At 40.4% G+C, this 21589-nt stretch overlaps 1 protein-coding gene across 2 annotated transcripts in view; it reads left to right on the top strand.

Annotated features, from left to right (window-relative positions):
• ZFAND3 (zinc finger AN1-type containing 3) overlaps nucleotides 1–21589 on the top strand; it is a 320114-nt gene that overhangs the window by 259102 nt on the left and 39423 nt on the right. Inside the window, exon 4 of one of the 2 annotated variants that reach the window (XM_020873376.2) lies at nucleotides 2434–2499. The exons of the other annotated variant lie outside the window; for it this stretch is intronic. Within the exon in view, the coding sequence (XP_020729035.1) occupies nucleotides 2434–2499 (66 nt within the window). The remainder of the gene's footprint in view (nucleotides 1–2433; nucleotides 2500–21589) is intronic. 2 annotated transcript variants of the gene reach the window in all.

Genomic DNA, 21589 nt, shown 5'->3' with positions numbered 1-21589 from the left:
TTTTAAAAAAATGTACACTTCTCAATCTTGATTCGATCAAGTGGCTTGCAGTGGTCACTTACTGAATACTATTAAGTGCCCTTTGTCCATACAGTCACGCTGCCTAGTCGCTTCAGTCGTGTCTGACTCTTTGCGACCCCATGGGCTGTAGCCCACTAGGCTCCTCTGTCCATGGGATTCTCCAGGCAAGAATACCGAAGTGGGTTACTATTTCCTTCTCCAATACAGTCATGACCCAAGAGTAAATGACAAAGTGAATCTTGACCCTTGGGTTCATAAAACCTCATGGCAGAAACAGTGAAGATACATAACATAAAACTTTATAGTTTGTGAAGTCTTTTTGTATAGATGATCTCATTAACTCTGTGGTTTATGAGCAATTTTACTATCAGCATATTTTTGTTAAAAAACCCTAAGGATCACTTATTTGGGGTTACTAACTGAAGAGTAGTTGTAGGGCTTAACTGCTTTTTTTTCCTGAAATAAGAATTATTCATTTAACAAAAGAACAAAAAAGCAAAAGAAAAATCACACCTGAGAACAGAAGCTATAACATTTTATGAAGCTACAGAGCTAGTGCCCAGTGGGTTTTGAGGATGTGGGGTCTGAATTAGTCTTCCTTGCAATCACTACTGTCTCTCCGTGTTGCTTATTTTCATATCACTAGTGCTTATTTGGACCTCTGGGATTTTAGTATATTAAGCTTTCTCTGCTGAATGTGACATTTGTATAAAACTTCGCAGTTTTTCTTGCCCTCTTTTTTTGGTCTTTGTAACTTTTAATTTATTCTTGCCTCATTTTCAAATCCTTGAGAAGTATTTCCAGGTAATGCTGGCCAATGATGAATAATCCTTCTTCCTGATTACATTTAGCATTTATTACTTGTTCCATATTCTTTGGCACTTGATCATTTTGCATCTAGCTCTTTATTGCTGTCATGTATTATTCTTTGTGTAAGTGCACAAATTTTGTCTTTCTCACAAGATTATAAGCCCTTGAGCATGAGACTAACCTGTAGGGGCACATCAAAGTATTTGCTAGGTGCTCTTTGACATTAACAACATGCTTACTTGATTTTTCCACCTTTTACTGTTTTCTCTCAGTGTCTCCTTACACCCACTAAGATTTGCTGCTGTTTTGGGCCTTGGTATAGGAAAGAGTAGACTAATGATGAACTTCTTTGGTGGGATATCTAGGATCCTAAATCCATGGATCTTGGTGGCACAAACTCTGAGCTCTTTCATTTCCTTCTTTTTTGATGAGTAACTTCAATGATAGGAAGTTTGGTCATAGATGACATATTGTTGTTTATTCGCTAAGTCATGTCTGATTCTTTGCGACCCCAAGGAAAGTAGCCTGCCAGGCTCCTCTGTCCATGGAATTTTCCAGGCAAGAATACTGGATTGGGTTGCTATTTCCTTCTCCAGGAGATCTTCCTGACCCAGGGATTGAACCCACATCTCCTGCGTTAGTAGTTGGATTCTTTACCACTGCGCCAACGGGGAAGCCCCATAGGTGATAAGCAGTTATGTGAAATAATCATGTTTTCCTTCATTCTAGTCACCTGGAGAGACTTTTCAAATGATCTGTGTGATATTTGCTTGTGTGCCCCATTCCTGAATGATCATCTCTGTTGCCCCTCCCAGTGCATGTAGAAACCTCTGGTCTTCAAGTTTATAAAGTAACTTCCTATTTTAGAAGGTAGAGTATTGGAGTATATATCAATATCAGGTTAAGAATTTGTTTGTGGTCCTGATTCTATAGAATGAAATGATTGCGTTTCAAGTCTTCACCCACTGATTGACTGTGTCTCTCATACTCTTGAATTATACCTATCCGTCAGCTCCCTGGGCCATGAAAACTCCATGAAGGCCCTCTTTGTGTCATATTTTTATAAGTAAGCTAGATATTCTTTCTTGGTTAGCAGTGCTGTCTTTAAATATTAAAATGATCCTCATTTCTTCTGATAAGTAGTTCTTTAGGGAGGTTTCCCGCCTACTTTAAATAAGGCCAGTTTTGCAGTAAATTCAGAAGTGGGGTGACCACTGAGATAAACCTAAGAAGGAGACTCCTGCTTATTGCTGTGTGGAAAATTCATCTCCCTGAACTTAAGGGTAATTTACTCTTACCCAGATCAGAATTCTAGTTAAAATTTTGTTCTTTAATATCTTAACATTATGTGAGATTAGGTGTTTTTTTTTTTTTAATGTAAAGGATGTTACAATATAGAAAGAATGTGGACCTTTAGACTGAATTGCTGAACTAAAAATTAACCCACCACCACCATCACCATCTTCATCTTTGTCTGCTGCTCCTCTTTATGCATGTTTACAGACTGATCCCTTCCATTTTAGGTTTCTCTTTATCCAAGACAGCCCCTCTGGGTATGCAGAGGATGTGAACTGACTCTTGTGCCTGCCTTTCTGTTTCTAGGTGGGCCATGCACAGACACAGCTCATGTCTCGTTAATCACACCAACCAAAAGATCCTGTGGTGCAGGTACGTACATCATTCTTAACCTGGGTTCATTCTTACTGGAATTATTCACAGGCATTAGCTGCTGGTTATAATGTGGTGTCCTTGCCGGGGTACTCTCTGATTTCTTCCATCATTTGTGAAGTGATGTATTATGTGCTTAGTATTGGGAGTGGAGTGCTGAGGTCAAAGTGGTGCTCTTGGAGGTCAAATTGGCTGAGTTAATGCTGGCAGATAGAACCAAGAAGGTGGACATCAAAATGTACCTACTTCCTGACGTCTGAAGGATGTTATTAAGATCTAAACCATACAGAAAATGCAAATCAATGCCTAGTATAGCTTGTGGCTAATTTGTGTAAGTCGTGGGCCTACTAAAAAAAAAATTACTTAAATAATGTGACTGAAGGGTAAATGAAGTACAGGTAATCAGCTTAACTGACTAGTGTAGTATCGTACTAGTTTTAGAAAATTATTTCCTTTCATTCGTGTTAAAGCCATGGCGTGTACTGAAATCATTCTTTTCAGATGCATGGAGTATCCCAGAGAACTTTGTGCATCTGTGACATTTTTATTAAGCATGAAGTCATGAATCTTGTAGCTCTCTAAAGAGCGCTCAAAAGTCCTGTTGCTCCCTTACCCTGTAGCTTAATTTATTTTTGACAGTATTTGCCTTTTTAAGTAATGCTGCTTGCTATTTAAAGTACCTTAAGGATTATATTTGAAAGAGTCAAAATAATCATATTGTTTCTCTAAAGGTCGAAGTCAGAGTATTTTTCATAACTTAAAAAGTTCTTTTAACTCTCTGGTGGAAATAGCACAAACTATCTCTGTGTACAGACTTACCCTGAAACCCCAGCCCCTTTAAATGCTCATGGTTTTGACGTTTAAACCTCAAGCAGGCCTGTCTGTGCTTGGTTTTAGAGGCATTCAGTCTAGGCATTGCATGCTGAAGAACTTAATTTTAATCTCTTGTCCGTAATGACCAGTTTGCGGGAGGGCTGTGTGAGATAGTCCTGACCTGCTCCATCCCTCCTGTGTCCAGTCCCCAAGCTCCGCTGGGTAGTTTCTGATTGAGACAGAATAGAACCGTGCCCTGGGGTGAGAGCGACTGTCCTGCTTTATCCAGTGGGCAGTTGAGCACCATCTTCATACTGACCCCAGCCGGAGCCTGAAAAACACGCAGAGCCCTTTGATTTCAGGCCCAGTGTTAACACACACAGTGTACTTTGGTCTTTGTTTTTTCCTTCCAGTCTTGCCCTCAGGACGGGGCTTACTGTTAGCACTACCAAGGTGTTCAAGTTCATATCAAGGAATGAGTCTCGAGCCTGTTGGGTCTTCCTGAGGATTTAGGAAAGAGACTGCATGCTCAGCTCAGACACTGAAACTACTAGGAACCTTTCCCGAATATCACGTACTTGTATCCTTCATCTTCTTGGCAGATCTGTTTTATCCTTTCTGTTGTCATACTATTTTGTGTATCTAAAAATAATACCATTTATTGCAAGCTAACTGCGTTACCAGGCACTATTCAATATTCTTTACATGCATGCATATTTAATCTTCATAACAATTCTACATGATAGTTATTCCTATTTTACAGTTAACAAAGACAGGCACTCAGAAATTTAAATGTATTTCCTTGGGTAATATTGCTGGTAAGTAATAGAGTTAGGACTTGAATACATTCTTTAGATCCTGAAGCCTGCTTTTCAATACAAAAATATTATTGCTTATCATATTTTATTGTAATTATGCTCTTAACCAGACAGTACAGAACATATCATTGAATGAAATGTGCAGAAAGAGAAACATAGATTTGGAACTTATAACATGTAGTGACGTAGTTTTTAAAACAGGATTCTAGAGCAGATCTTGTTGCAAATCCTGGCCTGGTGCTCTCAAAATGCGATTTTAAGTAACCTCTCAAAATTTGTTTATCATTTATAAAATGAGGTGCTAAGTCTCATAAGCTGAAGAAAGAAAAGAAATGATACACATAAAGCTCGCATAGTAGATCTTCAGTAATGGTAGCTGCTCTTGTATTTTAGTCTTAACCATTAAAGATTATGTGTGTACAGTGGCCAGTGTTGGATACTATCCACAGTATACAGTGGATAGTGTTGATAGCAATCAATAGGTGTTTTAGGCAGAAAGGCTTTAGAAGTATCAATACCAGAATGCATTGCCATACCTAGTATCATTAATTGACTTTACACTGGTCACATTCCTTATTGCCTGTCAGTGTTGCAGTAGGAACTGAAGGTCATGTTTTTAGATCTCCTTACATGAAGGTAAGTGAGACACCACTGAGCTCTCCGTTGCACATTTCCAAGTCTTCCTTTAGGTAAATGCATCCCTGTTAACTAGAAAAAGATGGAGAATTTCTGATTTGGAAGGAAATTAATGCAATGTGCAGGTCATCTCCTAAAAAGCCGGAAGGAAAGTTGAGATTTCTGACTGAAGACAATAAAGGTCATCAGGTTCATCTTGCTGTAACTCTTCTCAAGTAGCTGGTCTGTGCCCCCTCAGGCTCCTCAAGCTGGCCGGCTGTCTCAGCCTGAAATAATGGCCCTGACTTTAGAGGACAGAGCTTTCTGATTTTCAGAAGTAAATTAAATAATTTGCTTTGAGAACCACAGGCCAACTGTCTTTGTCTCCATCTTTTTGTCTATCCTGGAATCAGCGGGTTGACCATAGTGGGGATTCTGAGCATTTTCTTATAAATATAATACTTGTTAGTGTTACATTGCTGGAATGTTCCTGTATTCTTAATGGCTGGATTCTTCAAAAATAGGACCCATGCCTCTTAACACTTGCTCTGGTGCTTTCAGCACAAGTGACTGCAGCTCCCAGAGCACAGGGCTTCAGGCACAGATGATAGTAAATAATTACTGTGGTGTCAATTCTTAGGAGCCATAAAGTAAACCCTCTGAATTAGATGTTACTGATCCCCTCCTAGCCAGGTTATCCATAAAAGTTTGCGCTAAAGCAGCCTCCTTAATCATAATGTGTACTAGAAAAAGGATCCTTGGCTGTAAAGTTCTTTTTGTACACACACATACACACACACATATAAAACTTATATATATAAGTTCTTTGAGGTGTGCAGGCTCAGTTGCCCTGTGGCGTTTGGGATTTTAGTTCCCCAACCAGGGATGGAACCTGCATCCCCTGCATTGCATGTGGACTCATGGATTCTTAACTACTGGACTACCAGAGAAGTTCCCTAGAATAAAGTTCTTTAAATCAGTGGTCTCTGAAGAAGGGCAAATAAGGTACAGTATGTGGGATGTGGGTAGAAAATCATAAAAGCTCTTTATCTCAGCCTTTTAAAATTTCTGTTTTGCAGATTAGTTTCATAATTATATATTAGCCCATATGTACAGTTTAAAACCAACAAATACATACAAATGTGTGTGCTTAGTCGCTTCAGTCATGTCTGACTCTTGGTGACCCTATGGACTGTAGCCCACCAGGCTCCTCTGTCCATGGGATTCTCCAGGCAAGAATGCTAGAGTGGGTTGCCATGCCCTCCTCCTGGGGATCTTCCCGACTCAGGGATTGAACCCACGTTTCTTACATCTCCTGTGTTGGCAGAGGGGTTCTTTACCATTAGTCCCACGTGGGAAGCCCACGTACAAATATATTAAAGATACACGGCCAAGTATCTTAGATGATGTGCATGTGCGCTTGGTCACTGCAGTCTTGTCGGACTCTTTGCAGCCCCATGGACTATAGCCCACCAGGCTCCTCCGTCCATGGGATTCTCCAGGCAAGAATACTGGAGTGGGTTGCTATTGCCTTCTCCAGGGGATCTTCCTAATCCAGGGATCAAACCTGCGTCTCCTGCATTGCAGGAGGATTCTTTACTGCTGAGTCACTAGGGAAACCCCTATCTTAGATGGTAGTGTGCACTTTAAAAAGGTTTGTGACTTCAGTACACAGATCATTTTCTTTTTAGTACTTCAAAAATTAAGTCTAATGATTAGCGTTACACTCATTATTAAGTCAAGGCCTGAATGTAGCATGAGTGGTTGGTAAGTGTATCTCAGGTGACCACTGTTTGATCAGAGGGTATTATTGCAAGTTAGAGGGGTGGATAGCAGTGCAGAGTGGTGGGTTTATAGCCATCAAGTGTGAGAGGTTAGGTGGTTCTTTGGTAACTGAGTCTGAGAAACAGATTGCAAAAGGCAGCAGTCGTGGCAAGTGAAAGTTCAGTTCGTGTTTGTGAACTTGATGGGAAGGGCTTTTCTTTAGATGCTGGCTTTAGTCACATACTGCAACTGACAGTTAAACTCAGTAGTAGTTTTAAGTGGAAAAGAATAGTGGCCTATGATGGTTTTGGTATTTAAGAGAGAAAAATTAATGAAGCTGTGTGTGACTTTGTAAGCACTCTGGGATGTCTGCAGTCAGCAAAGTTGAAAAGTGCTGTCAAGTCCCAGGTTGCTTTTGGTTAGAATGTGAGAGTTACAGTCAATCACACCTTCAGATTACTAGAGAGAGCTTACATTTCTTTTAAGAGCTCAGAATGTTTTGCACATGTTCCCTTGTTAATTCTTACAACATTCCTGCCAAGAACAAGTATATTGTGAAGGAAAGAGTGTGCTTTTCTTAGCAACACACAACCTGAAGTGTCCCTTTTGTCCTCATATTTTCTGTCAAGTTATACCTTAAACCAAAACTTGTAATCTGAGCTGTAGTCATCTCCTTGAGTCAACTTCTTGGGGACTGTATTTGGATATTTAGATGAGTATCTTCATGAGGTCATATTTTTGTGTTTAAAGTGTCTTGTGCGGAAGGAGGGCTTCCCAGGTGGATCAGTAGTAAAGAATCCACCGGCCAGTGCAGGAGACATGGGTTTTATCCCTGGGTTGGGAAGATCCTCTGGAAGAGGAAATGGTGACCCACTCCAGTATTCTTGCCTGGAAAATTCCATGGACAGAGGAGCCTGGTGGGCTGCAGTCCATGGGGTCGCAGAGAGTCAGACACTGCTGAACCACTGAGCATGCATGCATGTGGGGAAGGAGGAAGGTTTGTTGCCTTTTCTTATGATCTCTTGTTTAAAGACATGTTGTGTAACCTTTTTTTTAACTAAGACTTAATTTGCAGAGTTAGAGCAAAAGAAATGTTATTTTATATTTTATTTATCAGTGCTCACTGTTGATTAACCTTAAATTGTAAGCTGTAATAGGCGTCTGGAACCATGCCTTGTCTTAAATTTCTTGAGAGAATTTAGTCTCTCCTCAGCAGGATCCATAACTGTGACCTACCCAAGAACCCCGCTCCTTCCAGGTGGGGCACTAACTACTCTACCTCTAGGCTCCAGATTGAGTTTGTCAAGGTTGACTTTGTAGCACATAAAAACAAAGGGAAATGGCTCCTTCCCTAGTTTACCACTTTTTTCATTTTCCTTTCATTTCCTTTTATTTCTGAGGTTAAAATTAGAAAAAAGTTAATAGACAAGTTTACAGACTAGGTGGTACTGTCAACAGACTTTTCTCCAATGTATCTATATTCATTTTTCTCTTCTTCTAGCAAGCGTGTTGAGTAAATAATATTCTTTCAGATAGACTTAAAAAATGATGGTTTAATTTTAAAATGCTGTGTGTATATTAAAAATGTGATTATAATTAGTAGAATAGCAAGTAAAATAACCATTCGTGGGACCATAAGGGAGCTGTATTATTGCCTGAGATGAAAGCAGATGGAACTAGAAACTGTCCCATTAAACATCAAGGGGAGTGTTCCCAGAAAGTATCATCTTTCCCCTCTGTAAGAGACGTGCTAATTCATCTTAACTGTCCCTTGCCTGATCTGATCTCTTCTTTCTCTTCTCTTTTCTCTTCTCCTTTGTTTTCAAGCACGTTTATCCTTTTGGGTCACCTCGTTCAGTGTGATGAGCAGTGATGTCAACTAGATAGCATACTATTGTTCATTGTTTCCTTTTTTCCACAGAAACCTTTTCTTGACTCACTTCTCTCAGGCATCCTGCTCGTGATATTATTTTTTGTTCTTACAAAGACAAGAATAGAAACTCCTTTTCACCTGGGTGTTAAGATTGATGTGCTAAGCACTTTCTACTTCAGTGTTCAGATGCCAGTTAAAGGGATATGTTTCATTGTCCTTATATTACCAAGAGGTTTGTATGAGATCTTTCAGGTTGATCCAGAAGCTAACGGGTGGTAGTGTTAAATCAGAGGTGGCCCTATAAATCTTAGAAATACCTACGGTTGTGCGCTTTATCTCCTAGTAGAGTCAGTATTCATGGGAACAGTTTAGCCAGTGCATTTAATCCCAGAGAGTTGAGTCAGTGACTGCACACTGTATTGGTCATTGTCACACACTGTAGGTAACTCTTCTTGGAAGGACTTCTCGAAGCTTTAAAGGAGGGAAGGTGGCTTTTGAGTGTGAGTTCAACTGTGTAATTCAGTTCTGTTTTCATTCTTTCTTTCTTTCTTTTGGTCCTTCAGGTATAGCTTTTCCCCTCAGGTCTGCAGCATCAGCATTTGAGATGGAAAATTAGAAATTTGACCTACTTATGTAATATGCAAGTTCCCATCAGGAGAATATTAGGGAAGATATAAACCTTTCATTTTTTATTAGCATTTAATGTAACCATTGAAGAAAGATCAAAACAGTAAATCTGTCATGGCAAGGGAAAAAGTATTAAAAAAATGTTTTACCTTGTGCATGCATTATCATAGAGTCCTGAAGGAATTCATTTGACTCCTGGGGTGGGGGACAAAATGAATACCAAATATTTGGCAAGATTGGAAAAATTTCTATAATCTGAAATGTACCATCTTGCTATGTTTTATCATAGAAAAAAAGAGCCACAGGTTATTATGGCATCCACAGGGACTGTTTACTGACAGTGGTTTTGGCCATTGAGTGGATAACTGGAAAGGGAAATATCTGCTAAATGCTTTTTCTTCTGGGGATTTTTTGGGGGAGTGGGGGATAAAATTTAATCTGCTTGATTTGTTGTATATATTAAAGAACAGAATTCAGGTAGCAAGGCTCATTATAATGAGATTTTTGGATACTTAGTCTGTAAATAAACTCAGGTGAGTTTAAAAGCACCTCACACAATGTATAGAGTTCAGAAAAAATTAAGGGAAGCTTATTGGTTTTCACTTGTGCCCCAAATGAGAGTTAGGCTCCATTGCTACCAGTTGCTATGTTTGTATTACAGACCAGCTAGACAAGTGTGTTTAAGTTTGCTGAATTTGAAATCAGAGGCTTGTTTCAGAGGCCTTGTTTAGGTTTTACTTGCGAGAAGCAGTGGCTCCCCCTCTGAGAAAAGACTGATATAAGTGAGTATCAAGCCAGGTTGCCAATCTTGTCAAGAGGAATTTTTGCACTTGAAGGATAAAAATGTACTCCAATATAAAGAGAAAAGGGAAATGTGATGAGGTTTGTTGCTATTGTGTGTGTGTGTCTGTCTGTCCTAGACTTTGGTGTTGAGCTGCTTGTGGTCTACATGATTTGTGTGAATTCGGGTTGCTTGGATCCATGAATGCAGTTACAGCTGTTTTTTTTTTTTTCTTTTTTCTTTTTTGCCGTTATGGTCATTTATTTTATCACAGCTTGCACTCTTACCAAGGAGAAAAGCCCTGAACTTCCATTAATTAGCTGTTCTATTGCTCCACTGGGGCAAAATGCCTGAGCCAACAGTATTTATAAAGGATACGAAGGGAATTTAACACCCCTCTCCTCCTCTGAAACTGGACTTTCGGGCGAGTAGATTCTGCTCCATAGCACGTGTGTGCCTGCTAGAGGACAGAGTGTTGGGAACGCGGCTTTCATGAGGCGTCTTCCCAGGAGTGGGCGAGAACCACCGCAAAGCTGCACTATAAATCATCTGAGCCTCGCACTGATGCTGCCCATTAAGGAGACTTTTTTTTTTTTTTTTTTTTTTGCCCTCCTCAGTTCCTGGCTGTACTAATAGAACAGCGCATCAAGCAAGGCTGTAAATAAAAGTTATTACCTAATAGGTGGGTGCCGAAGTGGAACGGACAGAGCTGAGGCATGGAGCCCTTATTACTGCTCATCAGCAATTATAAACAGGATAAAGTGTCTGGGACTTGCGCTGATGCAGCGAGAGCTAATAGAGGCTGGGAATGACACGAGGCCCTGATAGGATGATGTATGCTGATGGGTTTTTACTGCCTCCTCGTGCTGCTTGCTTCCCAGACAAGTCGTGTTATCCGTTTTCCTGCTTGCTCATCTATCTGAAGAGGCAGTCCTGTTGCCTCTGCTGCCAGCAGGTGGGCTGGCACTTACTCCTCATACCTGTGACTGCTTCTGAGGCACCCCCATCGTGAGGGGTTTCAGAAATATTTCATAATCATGGCCGATTAAAGCCATGATCTTATTGTATTATCTGCTGTCGTGGTTATAGATCACACCTTCAGAAGTGGCTGCTTACGTGGGATATAGGACAGGCAGAGATCCTGTAGTCAGCCAACCAGTCTAATACTTTATTAAAGGACTGCTGTGACAGTCCCGTAGTAGATGCTGTAGGAACATGCAAAGGAAGTGATAAGCATTCATCTTGCCCCTGGGAGCTTGTACCGTAAAGAGACAGAATAAGTACAGAAACATAAATAGAACTTATTCCAGCTTGAGAGAGCAAGAAATATAAGTAATGTTTATTTTTAAAAGTGAGGACAGGGAGGATAAATTATGCTAATCATTAAGAACAAATATAATACAAATGTGTTTTTTTTATGCTTAGAATTTAGTGCCTTAGAGTCAGTATGAGTGAGTAAAGGCCTACTGGAATATGGAGAGGAAGTCTAGCAATGGGGACTGTGTTTTCTAGTGAATAGAAAACTGCAAATACGACCTGGCGATGCTTTTGAGTAGCGGATAAGCACCTAATACTTGGGAAAATTGAGATAATAACTGTTCAAGTTGGATCACTCAACTTCACTTGACCACAGTGATTAGACCTTTGAAATAGAAGAAATCTTCACAGAGCCGCAGAGCAATGCTTTGAAAAGGCTTTACCCATTTGGTACAAGACTTTATGAGCATTCTGGAGTTTAGTTGTTTGTCACTTGTGCCTTTAATTGAATGCACCTCTTTATGCAGTACCTTCAAAACTTAACCTATCAGGAGGCTTTCTGCTGTTAGAGAAATTGTAGTTTTTCTATGGAGTTCTTTGATGCCTTAAGTTATTTTAAAGAAGCCTGATAATGTGATCATCTCAATGTTACAGAGTCTCCTTCATATGCAAAATGTCTGAGTTGTGTAGATAAGTTTTTTTTTTCTTTTGCAAATTAATATTTGACTTACCGAAGAACCATTCATTCAGAGTGCTCTGTGTGTGGGTAGTGACCAGCAGAATGGAGGAATAAAGATAACGCTGAGAAAAATGTTTTAAAATAACAAAAACAGGATGCAATGGTTGATTAGAGTTGGCTGAAGAAAGCATGCAAAGTTATATACTCAGGGAATTGAAGGAAGAACAATGTCACCGGTGGCAGGGAGAGAAAAATTGGTTGTAACTATTTTCAGTTCTTGATAAGCTAAAATATAGGTTATTGTAGATAGTCCTTGTAGAAAGTTACTAAATATAGACCTAGTGTGGAACTCATTGATCTTGAGGCAGTGATGAAAGGTGTGCAAGTGGGTGAGGCAGTGTATCCAGAAGAACAGGGGGGCTGAGGGTTGTACTTAGGGAGCTGGGAAAGAGAAGAGGAGCCAGTCAGTTAGGAAAGCTGAAGAAGGGGGAAACTTTGATGCAGCGTCATGAAAGCTGCCCAAGAAGAGGGGCCAGGGTGTATGAAGACCAAGACAAGCTGTTGCCTGTGGCTAGCAGATGGTTGGAAAACCTGAAAGAAGTTAGTGTCCTATGGTAGGAAACCAGAGCCTGGCGGGCAGGTCATTAAAGAGACTTCTGATAACAAGGAAATAAAAGCAGCAGACAAGTCGTTCAGTTAAGGAGCTAGTTGAGCCATTAAAATAAAACCAGTAAAGTAGTGGTGCTTGGTGGGAGAAGCAGGATCAAGCATTTCTTGGTGCAGGGGTGGTTAAGACAGGGAAACAGTTTGCCCTTGTTAAGATACAAAGGAAAAGTATATGAGGAAGAGAAAGAAATGGAAAATATTAGAGGAGGGGTAGCTCAGACAGTAAAGAACCTGCCTGTGATGTGTGAGACCCAGGTTTGATCCCTGGGTCGGGAAGATCCCCTGGAGAAGGCAGTGGCAACCCACTCCAGTATTCTTGCCTGTAAAATCCCATGGATGGAGGAGCCTGGTGGGCTGCAGTCCATGGGGTCGCTAAGAGTTGGACACGACTGAGCGACTTAACTTTCACTTTTCACTTTCACGCATTGGAGGAAGAAATGGCAACCCACTCCAGTGTTCTTGCCTGGAGAATCCCAGGGATGGGGGAGCCTGATGGGCTGCCATCTATGGGGTCACACAGAGTCGGACATGACTGAAGCGACTCGGCAGCAGCAGCCAGTATTTTTGCCTGGAGAATCCCGTGGACAGAGGAGCCTGGTGGGCTGCAGTTCATGGGGTTGCAAAGAGTCAGACACAACTGAGGACTTTAACTTTCAAGAAAAGAAACACAAGTGGTATTCTTTAGAGGCAGAAACCCAGAAGCATTAGTTCCCTCCTATAGATAAGAAAAGAGATCTAGATAAATAGGTTTTCTTTAATATATAGACAGCTGAGACAAGATGAATTAGGGAGTTCATCCTTGAAGGTCATCATTTTCTGAATAAATAAGACAGCTACAGTAGCAGCAGAGAACTGAGAGAACTGTGGACTTAGGGGGAGAATAGTATTTCCAAGTAGTAGCTAATCCAAACTGGCCTTAAATAGTTTAAATTTATAGTGGGCTTTCCTGGTGGCTCAGCGATAAAGAATCCACATGTCAGTGCAGGAGACATCGGAGACAAGGGTTCAGTACCTGGTTTGGGAAGATCCTCTGGAGGAGGAAATGGCAGCTTATTCTAGTATTCTTGCCTGGGAAATCTCATGGACAGAGGAGCCTGGCAGGCTACAGTCCATGGGGTCACAAAGAAACGGACATGATTTAGTGACTACACCACCACCACCAAAATGAGACTGTCTCTGGCTATTATAATTAACCCAGAAGAAAAGAGCAAAGAGAGCCTAAGTGGTTCTCATTTATTTTTTTATTTTTAATTATGTTTTCATTTTTACGAAAGTAACACATGGTAGCACATCATAACCAGAATAATTTATAAGAGAAAGATAATCTAGGGACAGAGCAGCATCTCTCTCTTGACAGTTTCTATTTTAGTACTTTCAGTCTTTTTTTGTTAACTGTAGAAGAAAGAAGAAAATGTTTATATCCCTGCTTTCTGAGGTGTTAGGTAGTATAAAACACAAAAATTTAGCTCAACTATTCTTCATCCCAGCATTTGGAATTTGTATTATTTGTTTTCATCCTTTTCTGTCTTGATCCATTAGTTTTCAGCATCATCTCTTAATGAGGATGTATTAGTACCTCTGATTAGAGGTACTTCCTTATCATACCTCCTGTCAGCTACACATGTATTTTTTTTATTGTCACAGTTGTTAACTATTTACTTTCAGCCTGTAACCACAACAGGTCTTCCACAGCGTGTTTCTAAAAATTGAAAGCCAGTAAGTGACATTTCCATTATTATGACTCTGCAAATGTTGTTCCCTCCCAGGAGACCAAGTTATGTGCTAGGAATAGATTTGTGTTTTCTGTGAGTCTAATGTCACAGTGCCTGGGCCCTTTAAGAAGATTGATCTTCCATCCAAGCCAAATCAGGTGGTGGTGGTGTTTGTTGTATTTCATCAGTTGCTCAAAAGTCATGCTACATTTTAGTTTGCTTTATATTTGGATTGTAATTTTTTAGATATAGTTTTTCTTCTTGGTGCTTATACTTTCCTTTCTCTTTTTGCAACCTGTATTTATACCTTTCACCCGAAACCTCCCTTCTGGAGCCCACTGTCTTTCTGCCTCAGCTAGACTAGCTGTTCTTTAAGCCTCAGTTTCCCTTTACTGTTCTTTCTTTTCTTCCCTTGTTTTTGGAATACAACCCCCCAAGTAAATTCCTAAGAGAGTGTTGGAATTCTTGCATATCTGAAAATGTCTCTTTTTACCTCCATCTTGATGGGAAGTTTGACTAGGTGTAGAATTCTTGGATGAGAATTAATTGCTCCCTTGACTTCTAACATTTCATGTTATTGCTGAGAAGTCAGATGACACTGATACTAAGTAGTATATGTAGGATTTTTCCACCTCTGGAACTCTTTAGGATCATCTTTTCATCCTTGGTATTCTAGAATTTGTAGTATCTAGTGTCATCCTTTTCCTTCCCCAGTTCAAGATGCTGGATACTTGCTAGGCCCTAAGATCTAAAGACTGACGTCGTCCCTCCTGGAGCGGTCTGATATTCCCCAGCCCAGTGTTCTTGTCTCTTTTGGGACACCGTAGTGTAGGGTGTATAATTGTGCTCTTCTGCTTGTGAGTTCTCTGATCACCTTGATGCCAGTTTTCCTGTCTCTCTTAGTCTTTTACTTCATGCTTCAGGTTCTCCTTATTTGCACGACGAAGCTTAGTTTTCTGTCAACTTTTAAGATAAAAGGCCTAGATGAGTGGGAAAGGTTTCTACCATGTCTCTCTCTCGAATGGACATTTTTACTGGGGCTCTGTGGAATGGAGTGCGGATGAGATGTTAATGGGCAGGATTTGTTGTGAGGAAATGAGAGACTCGTAGAGGAGGAGGACTGGATTGTGAGGAACCGTGGAGACAGCTTTGCCCAGACACACTGTTCAGTTTCCATAGATTAGCACTGTCCAGATTGTTGCCAGGTGATCTGGCCTGCTCCCAGAGCCAGTGCAGCTGTGTTACAAGCACACGTTCCGTGCATCCCCTGCTTCCTACGCTGCTTCGCATTTTGCTTCTCTTAAGACTCGTGTGCACACAGTGGCTACCACCTCTGCAGTGACAAGGTTTCAGCCTTCATCTACTCCCACCCCATCGACGTCTAGAAGTCTGTTTAAAATCTCTTGCTGATTATGTTAAAACACACACAGTTCTATTTATTACAGTGGGTTCATTCTTGTCATCTTTGTGTTTTTATTTCAATTGGATCTGGGGGCAGGGATCAGAGGAAAATGTGTTTAATCCTCTTAAACTAAAATTACTGGGGCAAGCTGAGGATTATGCTTTTTGATTTAAGTATTGGTGGAAGAACGGAAGGAAAGGGTAGCCTCAGTAGAACATTGTGGTTCTTTGGAAATCAAGGGGATAGGATTGTACCCAAGGTAAAACCCCTAATCCTAAAGAGAAGGGAGGTAGATGTGTTGGAGGTTGAGAAAGTGGGCAGGCTTCCTGGGTTCACATTCGAGTGCCCCCCGTTACCAACCATAGAACTGGAAGAATGATGGGCCTCTCTGTGAGCCTTGATTTTCTCTCCTGTAAAGTAACAGACCCAGCCGTGGGGTTGTTACGAGGGAAATGAAATAATCTGAAGTGTGTAGTGCCTGGTAAATGCTCGATAGCTAAAAGAGATGTGGACAGAGGTACCTGACGGTTCGATGAAAGGGTAAAGAAGAGTTTGAGGCAGTGTAGAGGAAAGTGAGAAAGAACTCACATAACTCACAGCGTCTGTTGGACAAAGAGGCGGACTAAGAAACTGGAAGTGGCAATCCGAGGCCATTCTGACTGGAGAGTGCAGACCTGGAAAGGGACAAGTGAAGGTTGGCGGAGTCAGGGGCATTTAGCAGCCTTGTTTCAATAAGTTTGAGGGCTGTGAGTGACAGGACACCAAGAAAACCCTTTCTTAAGAAAATTGGGCATCAGAATGGGGAAATCAAACTTTTTTGTTCTGTTTTCTTTTGTTTCTAGGCTTTGTTTTAAAGGTAAAATTTTACTGTATGTATTAGTGTAAAGTAATTCTTACAGAAATTTGACAGGTTTGCTTTCCACAGGAAACAATAAATACTCTTATTTTCTGAGCTCTTTTCTGAACTTTTATAATTGAGAACTTCTTTCTGAGGCAAATCACTGTTTAGGAGCCACAGAGGGTTCATACTTTTCTCATGGTTATAAAATTTTGATAAAAAAGACTAGCTGTTGCATCCCAACCAACATGAGAGAACTTGAGCCAATAAATTTACTACTTTATGATTAAAATCAGACAGTTTAACCTTGGAAGCATTCTTGTCATGGGGGACTTCATATTGTGATTAGTTATCTGAATAGCCAAGTACCTCTGTGGGCTCAGTTAACCAGCCTCCCACTACACGTGTATAATTATTTTTAGTGCATACACACACTCTGCTATAAAAGCTTGTTTGGCCTTATGCTCCCTGCCGTTCTGAATTCTCTGTTTCATTACCAGCATCCACCCACAGAGTTTCAGAAAGCCATTCCCAGATAGCAGAACCACAACTCAGAATTTTAAATAAACCACATCTCTATTAACTCAGTGGACAGGGGAATTAGTTACAAGCTATGCATTTCCCACATCTCACTACCCTTTCAAAACTTATAAAAAATGTATACATATATAAGCAGGGAAACAGGGCCCTTTACTCACATTGTTGATTTTTCTGTTACTTTAGCAAGGGATAAAGGAAGAGTACATGAGACAATCTAAGATTTTTACATTGAAAATAGGCCAAAATTTGCCTGAAGAAAAAAAAAATTATGTTGGGCATTGTTTCATTGTTTCTAGAGAAAGTTGAACAACTCTTCTCCAAAGATGATATTATGTCATGGCTTGAATTATGTGCTCAAATATGGAGGGTGACTTTTAAAAGAAAATTGGGCTGGGTGAGGGGGCTTGTGTAGTACTAATCTGAACGGGATGTGTTAGCTGCAGCAGAATCTCTTTTCCAGCTTGGCATTAACTGATGGCTCCTGTAACACCAGGGTTCAGATTTACCTTTTTTCTTTGGCATCCTGTTGGTAAATCCATTTCTAAAAGATTAAAATCACATCTTAAGGTCTTGGGTCATCATCCTTCCTGGAACAGCCATTGCAGTAATTGATGGCAATTAAAATTGGGTCCTTATTGGGATTGGAGGAACTATAGACTAAAAGAATGACATGTACAAGTCTGTGACTAATCATTAGAGTGTACTTACAGAGAAATAAGTACCTACAAACCTGGAGAAGGGTAAGCTTTGACCTTACTGTTGATCACCTACTACAACTATTTGGTCGTGCGCTTTCCCATCAGACCTAAGCAATATCAACATTTCTGAGAAGGAATTCAGTAGAGACTCCAGCCAGTCATCTCCAGGTATGGCTACTCTGGGATAAGTTATCATTGCTTTTTTTTTTTTTTTTAAATAAACATAGATTCAGACTTACAGAAAATTTACAAGAAGACAGTTCTCAGGAACCTCCCTGCCTCAGATTACCCCAGTATTAACATTTCACCGCAGTGGCTTTGTTCTCTGTTCTCTTCTGTGCTCTTCCTCTGTGTGTGTTACATCTGCGTCCGTAACAGCGGTTACCTTTGTTACGCTAAAAATTCAGTGTGTAATTCTTAAAATCAAGATATTGTCTTACATAGCCACAGTACAGCTTTCAAAACTGGAAAGTTAACATTGATAAAATACATCACTTTTTTAGTAGGATTGTTCATAGTGTGAACATCTTCTTGATAAGTAATAATTCTTTAAATGAGAAGTATTGAGCGAAGTTGGTTGAAGGTGGGGTTAAAGTACTAGATACTTGTTCCTCTTCGTATTTCAAATATGAACTAAAGATAATCTTCATAATAATTCTATGTAGAGTTTCTTGCCTCTGATTTTCCAGCAGCTCATTTTATAAGTGGGGGTTCTCTTTGCTTCATAAGCCATTCTCTTAAGGCAGCTTTCTCCAGCCTCCTGCACAGTTGGTAGTACCTACATAGCACTGATACAACCCTGAGTGATGAATGCTGAGTGTGCTCAATGGGCGGTGGGAGGCGCCAGGGTGTGGCTTTCTCTGGGCACTCTTTTTTTTTTTTCCTCTGGGCACTCTTTATCATCGTTCCAGGTTCTAACTTTAGGTTCATTTAGTTTCACATTGGAAAGAGTTAAAATGAGGCACAGATGTGTTTATTTAAAAGTTTAAGGATTTATCCCAGGAGTAATGAATCAAAAGACTAAATCTTGGGTGGAAGAAACTAAGTGATAGGTAGAGAGAGGAACTGAATTAAGTTGATGCTAAATTAGAAACAAAAATAGTTTAAAAACAAATCAGCTACTTAATTTTAGCATCTACTTAGTTATGCATTCAAGCTGTTTTTTTTAAATAGCAAAATATAACGGTTCAAACATTTTCCCTGTACATGAAACCTGGAGCAGAGCACCCACAGGATGACAGCCTCTCATTGCAAGATCACTGTCATTAGGAATTTGACCTCTGTTAATAGAGATTTTTTTCCCCCACTATTATTGTTGTTTTGTTAGTACCAGTGGAGTACTAAATTCAGCCGATTCTGCCTCTGCCCCTACTGGCTTGCATTATAAGTCAAGGCAGGGAAAACAGTTGTAGGCTTTAGAGGGGGTAAGATGATTTGCATGGGAATATTTGACTTTTTGTCTGTATGTTTTTAACAAAAAGCTGGAAAAATTGAATTAATATTTCATTCTTCTTTACCCATGTCCTCACCCTACCCTGTACCTCAAGTGTTTTTCCTCAAGTGTTTTTCCATAAAGGACACCTGTTTTCAGTCTTCCTGGCAGAAGATCTGGGGTCAAATCACATTAACCCTCGGGCAAGTCATCAGCTTTGGAGACCAAGATATGAGGGTGCAACATTATTTGAAGATGTCTAGCCTGTTGCTTCCTACCTGGCTTCTTCAAATATAAGTCATCAGTAGGACGACTAAAAAACAGGGAATAAATCTGCTTATTCTGTAGTTACAGGAAACCTAAATTTTTCATATTATGCCTTATAAAGTTGCACAACTGTTTTGAGCAGCTGAGCAATATGTGTGACTAAAGTCACTTCTCCCTACTGGTGACTTATATTTGAAGAATGAATATTCTAGGAAACTAAATGAAAATAATATTACCTGCCTTAGACCCAGATATATGAAGATAAATATCTGGGTATGTAGATACTTTATGGATTCTCTCAAACTTCCTTTTCTTTGGATAAATGAAAATAAACAGTGGCTGATCTTAGTTTTCTGGAAATACTGGAAAAGATAGTAGAACAGAAGTTCAAGATGAGTCTTAGCCCTGAAAAGTCTTAGAAACCTTGTGGTCATAGAGCACGGCTGGTGGTCACAGGAGAGGAAGGTGCGAGGCCTATGAGAAGTACGCATTTCTCTTGGGTTTCTTATTCTTGCTTTCTTTCTCTGTTTGTCTTACCTTCATAATGCTACCTTATCCTGTACTCTGCTGATGCTGTAAATGTAATATTTTAAAAAATCAATGCATTGTAATGTTGTTGAACTCTAAAATACCCAAGCAGGTTATAAAAAGGAAAGATTATCTATTGAGGGTACTTTGTCTTTTACAATGAGTAACTGAAAAATCTATGGGGAAAAGTAATATGGTTTAGTTGAGCAGGCAGGACAGGTCTTGCAGATGGAGAAACTAAAACAAGAAACGTTGTTACTAGGCCAGTTACAGCTGCAAAGGGTGACCATTCCTATTGAGATGTTCACAAACCCCGTCCCCCGTCCCCCATGTGAAACCAGTTGGAGTCAAAGAGAGGAGGAAGCTATATTGATACAACAGCTTTATTTCCCTGAAAACATATCAATCAGGTGTTCTCCAGGTACTTTTGCTCCTCAGACTGTGAAAGGGTCTACTGATTGAAAGGGTTTTTGGTAAAGAGAAGAGGTACAAGTTAGATGAGCAACAAGGGTTGTACAAATGATATTTTGAAAAGCAGAGGTAACAAAAAATGTGAGGGTGAGAGCTGCAAATTGCCCTTCTACATATATATTATACAGTTCGTAGTTTCAAGAGGTAGCTTCTTGATTTTTCCCTCTTCTGCTTCTTAATCACCCCCCTCAACAGAATTTATCACGTCCACGTTTCATGTCCGTAGTCTGTTCGTACAATAATGTCCTGTAAGCTTACTTGTGTCTTTCTTGGAATGTGGCTTCCTTGAAGGGAGAGATCATTGCCATGTGTGGTTCTAATTTGCAGCCCAGTGCCTGGCACACAATAGGCACTTGATAAATAATTTAATAAAATACTGGCTGTTGTCTGGGCTTTTGGAGGACCACATAAATTAGATAAATGGAGAATGTTATTTTACTTAATGAGATTATGATTATTATTACAAGTGAACCTTCCTGGACTTTTGCTTTGTTTTTTATCCTGGTGAAAGTTTTCCTTTGATTTAGAGAGTTGAATGATCAGCAATGAAGATATGTCTTAGGAACAATTAGCAACAGTGTAGAGTCCATCAGGTGGAGAAGGCAGTGGCACCCCACTCCAGTACTCTTGCCTGGAAAACCCCATGGACGGAGGAACCTGGTAGGCTGCGGTCCATGGGGTCGCTAAAGTTGGACATGACTGAGCGACTTCACTTTCACTTTTCACCTTCACACATTGGAGAAGGAAATGGCAACCTACTCCAGTGTTCTTGCCTGGAGAATCCCAGGGACGGGGGAGCCTGGTGGGCTGCCATCTATGGGGTCGCATAGAGTTGGACATGACTGAAGTGACTTAGCAGCGAGAGTCCATCAGGAGAGGCAGGGCAATACAAAACCATCAGGAAGCTATTGGAAAGGAGATAATGGGAGAGGTGACTTGTGGCCTTCTGGGACCAACTTTAGTCATAGGCAGTGCCATCAGACTTTAAGAAATCACAGGCTAAGACATCGACAGCTAACTCATCTCCCAATGCTCACCTAAGCACACCATTTCTTGCTAAGGCATGGGTGATGTCCTATATGGCAGGTGTGCAACAGGGCAAGTTTGAGGAAGAACACCCCCTCCTCCGACTGCCAAGGTGCAGTGGGAACTGGGCTAACACAGGCCTACCCTTCCTCACCTGCCCTGACTTGTGCCAGCCCTGCAGCCACGTGGGTTTGTCAGGGGCTTGCCAGAAGTTTTAATTTCTGGTATCGAATATGAAACAGAGGAAGTGTTCAGTTAAAAAAATAATCTCCTTCCTTACCAG

This window comes from Odocoileus virginianus, chromosome 27, assembly GCF_023699985.2.
Source record: "Odocoileus virginianus isolate 20LAN1187 ecotype Illinois chromosome 27, Ovbor_1.2, whole genome shotgun sequence".
Taxonomy (NCBI): domain Eukaryota; kingdom Metazoa; phylum Chordata; class Mammalia; order Artiodactyla; family Cervidae; genus Odocoileus; species Odocoileus virginianus.
This window is presented reverse-complemented; position numbering and strand designations above follow the sequence as displayed.